Source organism: Pelophylax lessonae, assembly GCF_965119305.1.
Source record: "Pelophylax lessonae genome assembly, chromosome: 1".
NCBI lineage: Eukaryota > Metazoa > Chordata > Amphibia > Anura > Ranidae > Pelophylax > Pelophylax lessonae.
The window spans coordinates 238,768,538-238,781,268 of record NC_138768.1 but is presented as its reverse complement, the minus strand read 5'-3'; the positions used below and the strand labels follow the sequence as shown (position 1 = coordinate 238,781,268).

The window sequence follows — 12,731 nt, the reverse complement described above, 5'->3', positions numbered from 1 at the left end:
CCTGCACCTCTCTGTGCAGCCGCAACACCACCTTGTCTTTGTTTCCCCTGGTCTCAGCAGACTCTGGAAGCTGACTCCATCTCTCCTCTGGTTCTCCAGACCCTGCCCTTCTTCCTAGATCCACCCGCATCTTTTTCCTGGCAGCAGCACAAGGAAAGGGTGTGCATCGTGATGCAAGGAAGGGTGGGTGACTCTTGACTTCTGATGGTGGGGGGGGGGGGGGGGGGTCTTGACATCTCGTGTAAGGGGGCGTGGGGTGCGTTGGACATCTAATCCTATAGACATAACCGGCCCTTTGAGGGCAACCATAATGCTGATGTAGCCCGCGATTAAATTAAGTTTGACATCCCTGCCCTAGAAAATACCATGGCAGTTCTTTAGGTCACACTGTATTTGCACAGAAGTCTTTCAAACGCAATTTTTTGGGAAAACAAATACACTTAAATGAATTTAAATAAAACTAAACAGTAAAGTTAGCCCAATTTTTTGTATAATTTAAAACATGATGTTACACTGAGAATCGTGATCTTTATTCTAAGCAAAAAAAAAATGTGATTCTCATTTTATCCAGAATCATGCAGCTCTACTATGCACTGTATCCATCATCAGTCAGATCATCAGGTATCAATTTCTTGCTGACATTCATATCAAAAGACAATTCCTGATTGGTTAGGATACCTCCTATTACTACAGGGGATTTCTTCTATCACTTGTGAAGTGAACCCCCCTCTCCCTTGGCTCCATGCAGACTGGCAGAGGCTGCCCTGCTCCTACCAGCACATCTGTGTTCCTGACACCCAGCACCCCACTACTACAACCTCCCTGTCATTCTGCTGGCAGATCCCCAACAAAAACTACAAACCGCACGTCTGTACAAGCACCATGCACAGCACACTTGCTGCTCTAGAGTCTGGCGGTGCCATTACATTGTACGTCACTTCCGCTTCCGGTGTAGCGGAAGCAGCATGTGTCTTCCTTTCACACACATACACACGTTGGGGGTTTGTGGTGAATGATCGGTAGAGGTAACAGTAAGTGTCGCTTGTTTCATGGCATGTCCGTGCTGAGCTGTACATGTACACACTGCCAGTACCATGGGAAATGACACTGAGCATGCTGGAATACAGCCTCTGCTGGCTGGGGCTCACACACACAGGGAGGCTGGGGTACATGCCAATGACAACCCGCATATGATGTTGCTCTATGTAGGTATTATTTGATTGCATAGGATAAGTGTACCTAAAACCCAAACCTTTTCTAGTTTTCAGATAGAGTGGTGAAGGGTTAGAACCTCCTTCAGGTTTTTCTTGCTGTGTCCCCGCAGGGTAGATTCGCCCTCCCTTATCCTGGTGACTACAGCCTCTGGGGCAGAAAGTGAGAGTCCCATATTTTGATTTGTCACCAGATCAGGGGTAGAATGTAACGCTTCTATTGGGGACACATGTTCCAGGGATTTACATCAGGAAAATCCCTTGTATTGGACACTGATGGTGAAATATCTTGTCTGGGATTTAACTGTTTTCTGCACTATCCCTAAATGGGGAAAACCGTCTCTTCATCGTACAGTACAGAACACCGGGCAGATGCTGGGTTATAAACTGCTAGCTTCAGGGTCTAGGAACATCTGACCTGTGTCCTGTACTGTACTCCAAGGTATGATATCTACAGTTAGCCCCAGCTCACACTAGAACATGGTGTGGGAAACCCGTGATCCTTGCGTGTTTCCCGAACTACATTCTAAACGCACTGCCCTAGCAATCTGCAGCATGCAATGGTATCTACACCCCAAATGCAGTGGGGTTGCCTGCACCAGATCGCATAGCACAAAAGTACCATGCAATCCAGTTCCAGTGTGTTTCCAAAAGTAGTGCATGGACTTCTTGGGTACGATGCAGTGTAATTAGAAAAAGCAATTACATGTGAGTGCACAGTGCATTGCTGTGTCATTCATAGTTTAAACATAGCCTAAAAGTGACTGGCCTCAGATGATACACAGAGATTAAACAAATCCTCCCACATAAGTTGTATCAGTTTATCTGCAGCCTTCTCTTCATCTGTTCAAAGTGCTTATTTTTACAGCTTGTCTGAGAGTTCAGAAAAAAAAAGAGCAGAGAGCCTAAAGAGGTTGTAAATCTCCAAAAAAAATGAAGAAGAAATTGAAAGACAAAGGCATAATGAGCTAGTATGCATCGCACACTAGCTCATTATGAAATACTTACCTTAGAACGAAGCAGCCGCACCCGACACTGCCGACATGTTCACCCGTCTTCCTTCTGGGTTCGCATCCTCTGGCTGGAGCCGCAATGACGTCACTCCCGCGCATGCGCACGGGAGCTGCCATTCATGGCACAGGGCTCTGAAGGAATGGCACGGGTGGACGTTCCTTCAGAGCACATGTGCCAGTGATGTCACTGGCTGCATGCAAAGTAAATATCTCCTAAACGGTACATGTTTAGGAGATATTTACTGTACCTATAGGTAAGCCTTATCATAGGCTTACCTATAGGTACACGTTCTAGAGGAAGCTTTACTTCTTCTTTAAGTTACACTCTGCAGACTTCAGTGAGGAGAGCTCTGAGAGCTGATAGGAGGAAAGACACACACTCCACCTTCACACAGCATACAGGAACAGAGCCGAGGCTGTTGATCTGCTGGATATTCCTCCCCTGTCACCAGTTTTCTTTTGGTGTCAGGAAAACTTGTCAGAAGTGATTCTTGCTGATCGCAGAGGGAAATGAAACTTGGTGCTCATAATTGAGACAAGTACACACTATAGAGGGGATATTCTTTGTTCATATTTCATGCCTGAGGTTCACAACCACTATCCGCTGTAGCTGAAAGACGGCTACAGTGCGGGCTTCCAGTGGCAGGAGGGCTTCTGTGGTGGTGCGCTCTGTGCTCTTCAAGTCCTTTGCTGATCACAGAATAGGCATAAAGGCCAATCACAGCGGCCCCTGTGATCAGCTGTCATCCAATGACAGCTGATCACAGAAGTAAACAGAAGCAGGTTATCATCTTTATTTCTCTTCACGATCAGCGTGAGGAGAAAAGAAGAAAGCCAGTAACTGGGCTGTTACAAAGACATCGGTTCCGCTCGGTGCCCAACAGTGCTACTAATCAGTGTCCAACAGTGCCACCTATCAATGCGCATTAGTGCCTCATCTTCAGTGCTGCCCATCAGTGAAGGAGAAAAAATAACTGTTTGTTTACAAAATTTTATAACAAACTTTGGATTTTTTTTTTCAAAATTTTTGGTCTTTTTTTTGTTTCTTTAGCAAAAAATAAAAAACTTTAATTCAAAATTCATTTTTTGTCTTTACGTTTGGCCCCGATCACACTAGTGCAATTTTTCCTGCATTTGCTGTTGCACTGCCATGCACAACAATGGAAATCACCTTATTCCCTATGTTGCCTGCTCATATCACTGCAACATGGGACAGTATGCTTTTTGAAAATACACAGGTGCTTCTTTTGATGCACCATAGTGCCTTTTTGGCTCCATAGACTTCAATGGGAAAGCATGGATAGCGTGCATAAAACGCACATACATGCATTTTTAGTGTGTGTTTGGCTGATTTTTGTGTATAAAATTCAGTCTGTTCCTGCTACAAAAAAAATACATGAAAATGCATCAAAAACGTGTCAAAAAACACTACAATAATGCACTGAAAAGCAAATGATTATGCATCGGCACTGGTGTGAACCTAGGGTGAAGCAAAACTACTGCCTCCTATCCTTTACAGACAAGGAAATTGCCATTTTAGTCTCTGATCTGCGTTTGCCATGATGTTGCACATATGATCTGTTATGACCCCAGCCATTTGATGACTTGACCGTGGAGAACACAAGGAACTGTGACCTTTATCATTTGCGGCATTCTTTGAATGTTGATGTTTTGGTAAACTGATGGGTTTAGTTCCACTCTAGGGGCCAATTCGCATATGTTTTGGGCTGCACTGTGCAGCTTGCCCAACGCATTCCCAATACACAGACAAGGCAGTTAGCCTTGAGTCCTGTGTGTTCGGTTCACACTATTTTTTTATTATTTCAGCACAGCGTGTTGTGATGCAGTACACTGCACTACAACCCACTGTGGTTATAGAGGCATGAAATATCACTTAGTTGTTTTCAATAAAGTTGAGAAAAAAAACAAACCATGCAATGCATCATTTAATAGGTGTTAGTCAAACACAAAACAGTTGACAAAGAATTGCTCTGATAAAAGCGTAGAAAAAGGAGGTAGGTATAGACATGGAGGTGGCCTTAATGCACTAATGCATAACCTTAGTGGGGGTAATAAACTACTCATATAGTATAAGGGAGAGCAACCATGACAGTATAGAATGTGTTGAGCTTTGAATAGCCAGAAAGAGGAAGAATCATGACTGTAAACATTATATCAGATGTAAAAATGAGCCATCGCAATTACTGTTTAACTCTGGGGTGACCGTGTTGGAAGACGTAAAGCAGTAGTAAACTTCACCTAAAAAAAATTAAAAAATGGTCCCCCTGTAGTGTTGTACCATTTGTGCCAGTATGCACCACATACTAGCACATTATAGCAGACTTACCTGTTAAACAAAGCCCTCCTGTGCTGTGCTGTCATGACTTTTACTGGCTCTGGGTGCTTCCATCTTCCCCCAGGTTTCCTTCTGGGGATCAATCTCTGTGGGCACAATGATTTCTCTCTTGCACATGCGCACAACGGTTCCTTTACCACGGCACACTTCAAGTGTTTTAAATGTGGTCTGTGCTGTGTGTGTGCAGCTCAGATCACCACTGACAGGCAGGGAGAAACATTTATGACAGAAAAGGACCAGTAGGTGTAAGCAATGCAACATTTTGGTTGTCTTTTTGTTTGTACCTGTAAACTTAACCCTTATTTATCCATAAAGCCTCTTGGGAAAAATCAGGTCAAGGACTACAAAAATGTGGTTATTTGCAGGACTCTCGCCATGGGTAAAATGAGAAAGAGACATAACTGGAAGGCAAGGCAACAAGTAAAGTCCACAGAAGATAACCCCTCAGATCCCAAGCTACATGTGCAAGTGGAGATTGAAGGTGAGACACCCTGTGTAAGGTATAACATACAAATGCTTAAAACTTAGTTATAAACCTTACCTTTGATGGTTATATATTTTAGGAGCTGAGCAAATAAAAGGACTGGATGAGAGCAATGCACTAGTGTTACCTTCCACAAAAGGCAAAAAGAAAAAAATTTATGAGAATGTTTCAACAAAAAAGCCTCTAAGCCGAAAACAGAAGAAGGCACTGCAGAAGGTTCTGGAGCAGAAAGAAAAGAAGAGTCAGGTTAGTGTATTTGGAAATATGTGCGGTCACTTAGGACAGAACCAAAGACAAGAGGTAGTAAATCTAGTTGAAACATTTGTGTGTTGGCTAAGATTTATAATTCTGTTCAAGCCAGTCTTGAGAGCAGAGGGCCTCTGGAACACGGAACACCTCCAGAATTCCCCCATAGCCTGCTCATTGGTCATTAAAGGAGCCGCAAGACATTTATAAGTTATCACTTTGATCTCTGTTCCCTGTAAGTATGTGCAGAGCCTTCTTGGAACTACTTATTTCACTAATTGAAGCGGCTGCTGTCAGCACTGTATAAACTGTATGTGGCACCAGCCTTGTGTTTCAGCAGCAGTATGGGTACTCCCTATCTGCTACTGAAACCAAATCAAGTTGGGCTTCTCAACTATTCAAAGGAAGCCTTGTATGCTTTTATTGAATATAAGGCTGAAGCTACATACAGTTTATATGGCGCTGACAGTGGCAACAGCTGATTAGTAAAGGGAATAATTAGTTTGGGAAAGTTTAGGCCAAACATACTATTTCAAGTTAAAATAGTTTGTTTGGGCCCACCCTTCCCACTTTGCCAATTAGAGGAAGCTTTGTATTCATTCACAGAATATAAAGATGCCTATGAATGGCTGCGCACTGCTGTTTTGTTCCTAGTGTGAGAGGGGAAGTCTCTGTTTCACAGCCAGAACCCAGCACTGTGTACTGTATGTAGCTAAAGTAACATAAAGTACAAATCGAAGGAAGAAAAAAACTGCGCTAAATATCTAGACCTGATAGCAGCAACTTAAATGTGACAAACATATGGATAACAAAATATAGGAAAAAGCTGCGCTAAGTGACATAGATCATAGGTGATATGATCAAAGAAATAATAATAGTGAATGTCCCAAAAGTCCCAAAATATTGAGTGATGGGTAAACAGATGAAATCCAATCCAACAAATCACAAATGCAATCAGTATGTGTAGATACTGCTTACCGGATGTAGCAGTAAGATGAGCATTAATGTGTGAAGAAGCCAAGTCAAATGGAAATCTGCAGGGGATTCTTCCCAGACGATAACCAACTCAGAAATGTGGATCGGTGAATGTTGTAATAAAAAATAAAGTAAACATAGCGTGATACTGTATAAATAAACACTAATATCTCCCGTGTACAACAAGGAAAATGATAGTGTGCACCACCACCAGCACAGGCTGCTTACCAGAAGTAAGACAAAAAGGGTCAAAGGCAGATCATAGATGAACAAATTGAATAAAAGAACCACCACCGTGCTCCCAATCAAATTACCAGATAACTGCAGGCAAATCGTGTGGTATTAATCACTCGAATAGACAGGACCATCACCAGAAATCCCTGCTTACCAGATGTCGGCAACAAATTTGCATATATCCAGTCAGGGTAATGCTGATGTATGGCAGTCTGCTAGTATGTGGAATTATCGCTCCCTTTAGCAATGAGGCTGGCCCGCACAAATACTCCGATGTTACAATCCCAAATAAGAGGCCCTCCCCTGTATGCACTTGTACACCAAATAAAGAGTGAGTAAAGTGTCACATAAATTGAAAAAGGAGAGAAGAGGTGCCTCAGCCCTACACGTTTTGCTCAATGAATTTCCTCAGGGGCTCTAAGATGCAGTTAAGTATGGTTACTTTTAAAGTCCAAACCGAGCTCCTCTCTCAGATCTGTTGTACACGGGAGATATTAGTGTTTATTTATACAGTATCACGCTATGTTTACTTTATTTTTTATTACAACTTTCACCGATCCACATTTCTGAGTTGGTTATCGTCTGGGAGGAGTCCCCTGCAGATTTCCATTTGACTTGGCTTCTTCACACATTAATGCTAATCTTACTGCTACATCCGGTAAGCAGTATCTACACATACTGATTGCATTTGTGATTTGTTGGATTGGACTTCATCTGTTTACCCATCACTCAATATTTTGGGACTTTTGGGACATTCACTATTATTATTTCTTTGATCATATCACCTATGATCTATGTCACTTAGTGCAGCTTTTCCCTATATAACATACAGTACATACTAGGGATCAACTGATTATCAGCAAAGCCGATATATTGAGGGCCGATATGCACTTTTCCTGATATATCGGAATTGACCCCTGAGGTTACCAATATTGCCGATATTTCAGAAAAGTGCTTTTACCGGAGTGATGCCTGTAATGACAACCAATGTGGCTGAGAAGCCGCTCAGCTGTCATTACAAGAAGCTGGAGGGGGCGTCCCCCTCCTGCCGCCTTCCATGGCTCGCCCAGGTCTCCAGTCCCACCAGCCTGCACAGACACCGAAGACCCGATCAAAGCCGCATTTGGCTCTGATAGGGTCTCCATGCAAAAACCCGGAAGTGATGTCATGAGTGACATCACTTCCGGGTACTGTCTGGCGCCAGATTAAAAAAAATTACAACATTCAAAACAGTCAAACTTGGCGTTCTAAATGCTTTTAAGTGCAGAGGAGAGGTTAGGGGTCTTTTAGACCTCCATATCCCTCCACAAAAGTACCTGTCAAAAAAAAAAAAAAAATGTTTTTCATGTACAAAAATATTGGCCAATACTGGTATGCATTGGCCAAAATATCGGTATCGGTCGATCACTAGTACATACAGTGCTTAGAGACACTGGAGCACTTAGTGAAGCAGATAGTTCATTTAGACCAGCTTGGTCCAAACAAACTATTAAAAGTGACATGAAACATGGGCATCAGCTTTAAAGACAAATTCTAGGTTTGTATATTATATACATAGCCATTTATATACCATACCTGGCCGACGCTCCTGGAAGCTGGAAACGCAGAAGAAAACACTGCTACTTCAGTGATCTCCACTTGCTTCCGGGACCCACGCTGAGGTCTCTCGGCAGGGGTGCTATTCATGGAAGGGTCTGCAACTTCTGAATAATTCAAAGAGTTTTCTGATTAAATGAGGTGGGGCGGTAACTGAGTGATGCCTGTGCCAAGTTGCCCATCTTGTGTTCATATTGCAGCAGGCCAGTAACTCAGCGCAGGTCCTGGAAGCAAGTGGAGATCACTGGAGTGGTGCTGCCTACTACAGTGATTTCCAGGTTCCAGGGGCGTTGGCCTAGTATGGTATATCCATAGGTAAATTGGTCCAAGCTGGACCAATGTAACTATAAAATGTAGCAGTACCCAGAATTCATCTTTAAAAATCCCTTACTAACTGTTTTATTTTCAGGGTTGTTTCTGTTTTTTCCCCAGTCTATAAGTGATACCTTGTAATTGTAACACTATGCCACCAGAGCAAGGAGCTTTTGTTTATTCTCTTTATTTTTTTTGTAGAGAGCAGATATTCTCAGTAAGCTGAGTGAAGTGCAAGCTTCAGAGAAGGAGTTAAGTCTGCTGTATACAACCTCCAAATTGGGCACAGGTGATCGACTATTTGCCGCCAAACGGTGAGCTTTTTTACATACTTTTTGAAGTAATGCTGTTGATTAAATTATTTCTTGTTGAACACTAATTACAATTGTGAATCAATAGAGATCCTGTTTTTGTAAAGTCATGTTTGATTTGCTGCCAACTTTGTCATATTTATTCTGGCTTTCTGTAGGTGTAGGAATTTGCAGTGCAACCTGGCATGTACAGACCAGGAACAAATTTAATGAAATTCTGGTCTGCCCATGAAGTTAGAGGTAGAGAGTGGGTACATTTGTTCTGTGTGAACAGTTTTGTCTACTTTCTGTTGTATTGCTAATGATGGAAGCAACATGGCAGAGCAGCAGGGAGGGATGGGTTGGTGCTCGAGCTATTCCAATATTTTTCTTTCTTCACAGTATTTCAGAGAAGAATTGAAGCCATGCAGAGCCTTCCATCTACATACTACCTCTTGTGCATCTAGTTCTGTTACTACTAGAAAAGATTTCAAATGTACACTCCATGCTGTTATGCCCTAAAACAGTTACACAGAGCGCAAATAAATTGCAAAGGTTTTAACCCTATGTCCAAAGTAGCAAAGTATTTTGGTTAGTTTAGTACAGGCTGCTGCCCAATTCCTAAAGCACACTCTACATGTACATCTAATAAAGATGTACATGACACAATCTCCTGATTTTACCCTGGGCATGATGTTGCAGTATATGTTTTAAACATGTAGTATGGTTCTATAAGCTATCATGAGAAACAAAAACACGCTATGTGTGCCTGTACTGAGCAGCTGAACACTAGGGCAGTCATTCACATCATGGGAAAGCCCATAGTTCCAGGCACCTTATAAAAGATACAATGACATATTTCTGGTATGATGTCAGTTTAATTTTTTTTAACTAGTAGTGCATTAAGTAGGGGGGAAGTTCTATACAAATTCTGATACACTTGTAAGCCCATGTATATTTAAAAAAAAGCAGTAGCTCGGGTTTTAAATTCCCCAGGCAATGGTGAGCATTTTACGTTGTCATGTAGGACATTCTTTCATGACTCTTTTATAGGTCCTTAGATGATACTGATGGTCCATCTCATGGATACATAAGCAGCATCAGTGGAGCCAATAAAAAGCGCAGACGACGGTCTGAGGAAGAAGAGGCTGATGAAGGGTCTGATAATGTTGAGTGCACTGACAGCTCTGGTGAGGAGGAGGAGGATGACACTGCGAAGGGGGAACTCAAAAAGGATGTGGATAATGGCAACACCACAGTGCAGCCTATAGCTATAGCTCCCTTGCAAAGCTGTCATCTAGAAGACAAGCCTCTTCCTGCTAAAAGACAACCAACAGCAACTCCATCACCAAAACCAGCAATTTTTATCCCTGTGGACAGGACTCCTGAAATTCAGGTTTGTTGCAAGTTTCTTTTTGATATTTCATGGTGTCCTTTCTTAAGGCACATACAGTACTTATTAAATATATATGCAGGGCCATGTTTTACTGGCCATAGGCAACAACGGGACTGCTGGAGCCAGGATGCACGCAACAACTGTGCATCCCCTTGCCGGTAAACATGGACCTGCATGAGGTAGGATTTAATTTCTCCATGTGAACCAAGCCTAAGGCAGGAATTGTGATCCTGGCCGGATCATCAGGTGAAAACAGGGGAAACAAAGCCTAAGAAAGAAAACTAATGCAGTCACCACATTTGAGGACTGGTGAGCTGCAATATGTTAAATATTTGGTTTTGGGTTTAATACCACTTTAACCCCTGCAGGAGGGGGAGGTCAAATGCAAGATCTAATTCCCAGCTTTAAAGGATAAGTCCAGTCAAAAATGAACTAATGCTAAAACTGCTCTTTGCCACATTCTTAGACTATTTTATCAAACCCTGTAAAGTAAAAATCACTGTACTTAACTAATTTGCAGCCGATCCGGTACAGTCTCCAGCAATGGAAGCTCTGTGCAGGAGAGGACCGACAATGGCTGTGAAATTAATGTGAAGTGACATCACCCATAGACTTAATATGGGGCTTCCTTTGTCCAGGGCCTCTCCTGTACCAGCCTCCATGCTGAAGCCGCCGTTGGCAGCTCAGCATGGGACCGGACTGGATGTAGAAAAGGTAAGTCCAGTGAATTTTGCTTTAGATAGAATAGTCTTAGAATGTGGCACAGAGCAGGTTTAGTGTTAATTAGTTTTTGATTGGGCTTATCCTTTAATGAATGTTTGGAAAATCTGGAGGAATTATTTATTTTTTTAAATAAATAGCATTATTCAAATAACCTTTTTGTGGATTTGATTTGTCTGTTTTTGTCACAAATTAGTTTTTTCTTTACAATGATTGTGTTACACTTGCCTTCATTTGTGGACTTGCCCCTCTTTTTTTCTCCCTCTTGTTTTATTTCAGGAGTGGAGATTGTCTCTGTCAAATTCCTCTACTCCTTTTATTTATAAATTCTGGGTAACTGTACTGTGATAAATATTCCCTACTGAAAACCCTGTAGTGTTCTGCTTTATCAACACTAAAGAGGCTCAGCAGACCTTAATCATGAGTGAATTCTCCTAGGTTATCTCTGCATAATTGAGATTTTCTTTCTCGATATAGGAGGCCAGGTTAAAACTTCCTATTCTAGCAGAGGAACAAGTCATTATGGAAGCCATTAAAGAAAACCCTGTTGTTGTTCTATGTGGAGAAACTGGCAGTGGAAAGACGACTCAGGTGCCACAGTTTCTATATGAAGCTGGATATGGAAGGTGGGTTTTCTTATTTTTCAATTCACAAACCAGTGTTAATTTTGGCAGCAAATTTCAATTTAGTTTTAGTCTTAGTTTTAGGACTAAAATGGCATTTTAGTTTTAGTCCCATTTTAGTCTTCTGCAAGTGTTTTAGTTTTAGTCGTATTTAGTCGACTAAAACTCCAGTACATTTTAGTCGACTAAAACGTCCTACATTTTAGTCGACTAAAACTCATTTTAGTCATCTATAATCGAATGGGTGTAGTTCAATTGTAATTTGTAATGCATTATCTAAGCATTTCTCTACAATTTCCAAACTCATTATATACTACTGCTGGTCCTGGAGTGAAAAATCTAATATGTTATTATTTATGGTATTAAGCTTTGAGCATGCACCAATTTTGGCAGCAAATTTCGATTTAGTTTTATTTATAGTCTTTTGACTAAAATGCCATTTTAGTTTTAGTCGTATTTTAGTCATCTGAATTGTTTTAGTTTTAGTCATATTTTAGTCGACTAAAATGGTGTTAATTTAGTCGACGAAAACGTTTTAGTCGGTTTTAGTCTACGAAATTAACACCATTTTAGTTAACGCTGTTAACACTGTCACAAAATATAATCATTTTTTACCTGTACTGACTGAAATGACAGTTTCTGTTCCACTGCATGGAAGATGGAAAATACAGGGTTGAGTTGTATGGGAGGCAGGAACCCACAATGTGGTCACAGACTGGGACCTCTAGCAGGGGTGCTTGAAAGCCAGATGTTTTGTTGTCCTTTTAAAATTATACTTAAAGATTCTTATTAGGGATAGACCGATATGGTTTTTTTCAGGGCCGATACCGATATTTTGGTCACAACGTATCGGTATGGGCCGATATTTTGTACATTTTAAAATTTTGAAAAATAAATAAAATTTTTGACAAAAATCTGGTACTGAACATGTTAATTTTTGTTTAATGCCTAATGGCTGGCCTGCTGGCAACCTGTGGTGGGTGGCAGGCTGGTTGGCACCCTGTGGTGGGTGGCTGGCTCTCTGGCACCCTGTGGTGGGTGTCTGGCACCCTGTGGTGGGTGGGTGGCTGGTACAGGGCCTGTGTGTGGCTGGCTGACTGGTACAGTGCCTGTGGCTGGCTGGTACAGGACCTGTGGGTGGGTGGCTGGCTGGCTGGCACCGGGCTGCTGTGGGTGGGTGTATGGCTGTGATACACTCCCGCGAGACTAGTACCGACTCCAGACGAGGCTGTCCAAGGCGAGGGAGGCGGCCTAAGAAGGCAGAATGATGTCACA

At 42.0% G+C, this 12,731-nt stretch overlaps 1 protein-coding gene across 1 annotated transcript in view; it reads left to right on the top strand.

The window, feature by feature from the left end:
* Nucleotides 1–939: 939 nt before the first annotated feature.
* Nucleotides 940–12,731, top strand: part of DHX37 (DEAH-box helicase 37) — a 70,176-nt gene continuing 58,384 nt past the window's right edge. Inside the window, exons 1-6 of the mRNA XM_082261934.1 lie at nt 940–1,031; nt 4,946–5,061; nt 5,144–5,310; nt 8,629–8,741; nt 9,771–10,113; nt 11,311–11,459. Of these exons, the coding sequence (XP_082118060.1) occupies nt 4,956–5,061; nt 5,144–5,310; nt 8,629–8,741; nt 9,771–10,113; nt 11,311–11,459 (878 nt within the window). The 5' untranslated portion in view covers nt 940–1,031; nt 4,946–4,955. The remainder of the gene's footprint in view (nt 1,032–4,945; nt 5,062–5,143; nt 5,311–8,628; nt 8,742–9,770; nt 10,114–11,310; nt 11,460–12,731) is intronic.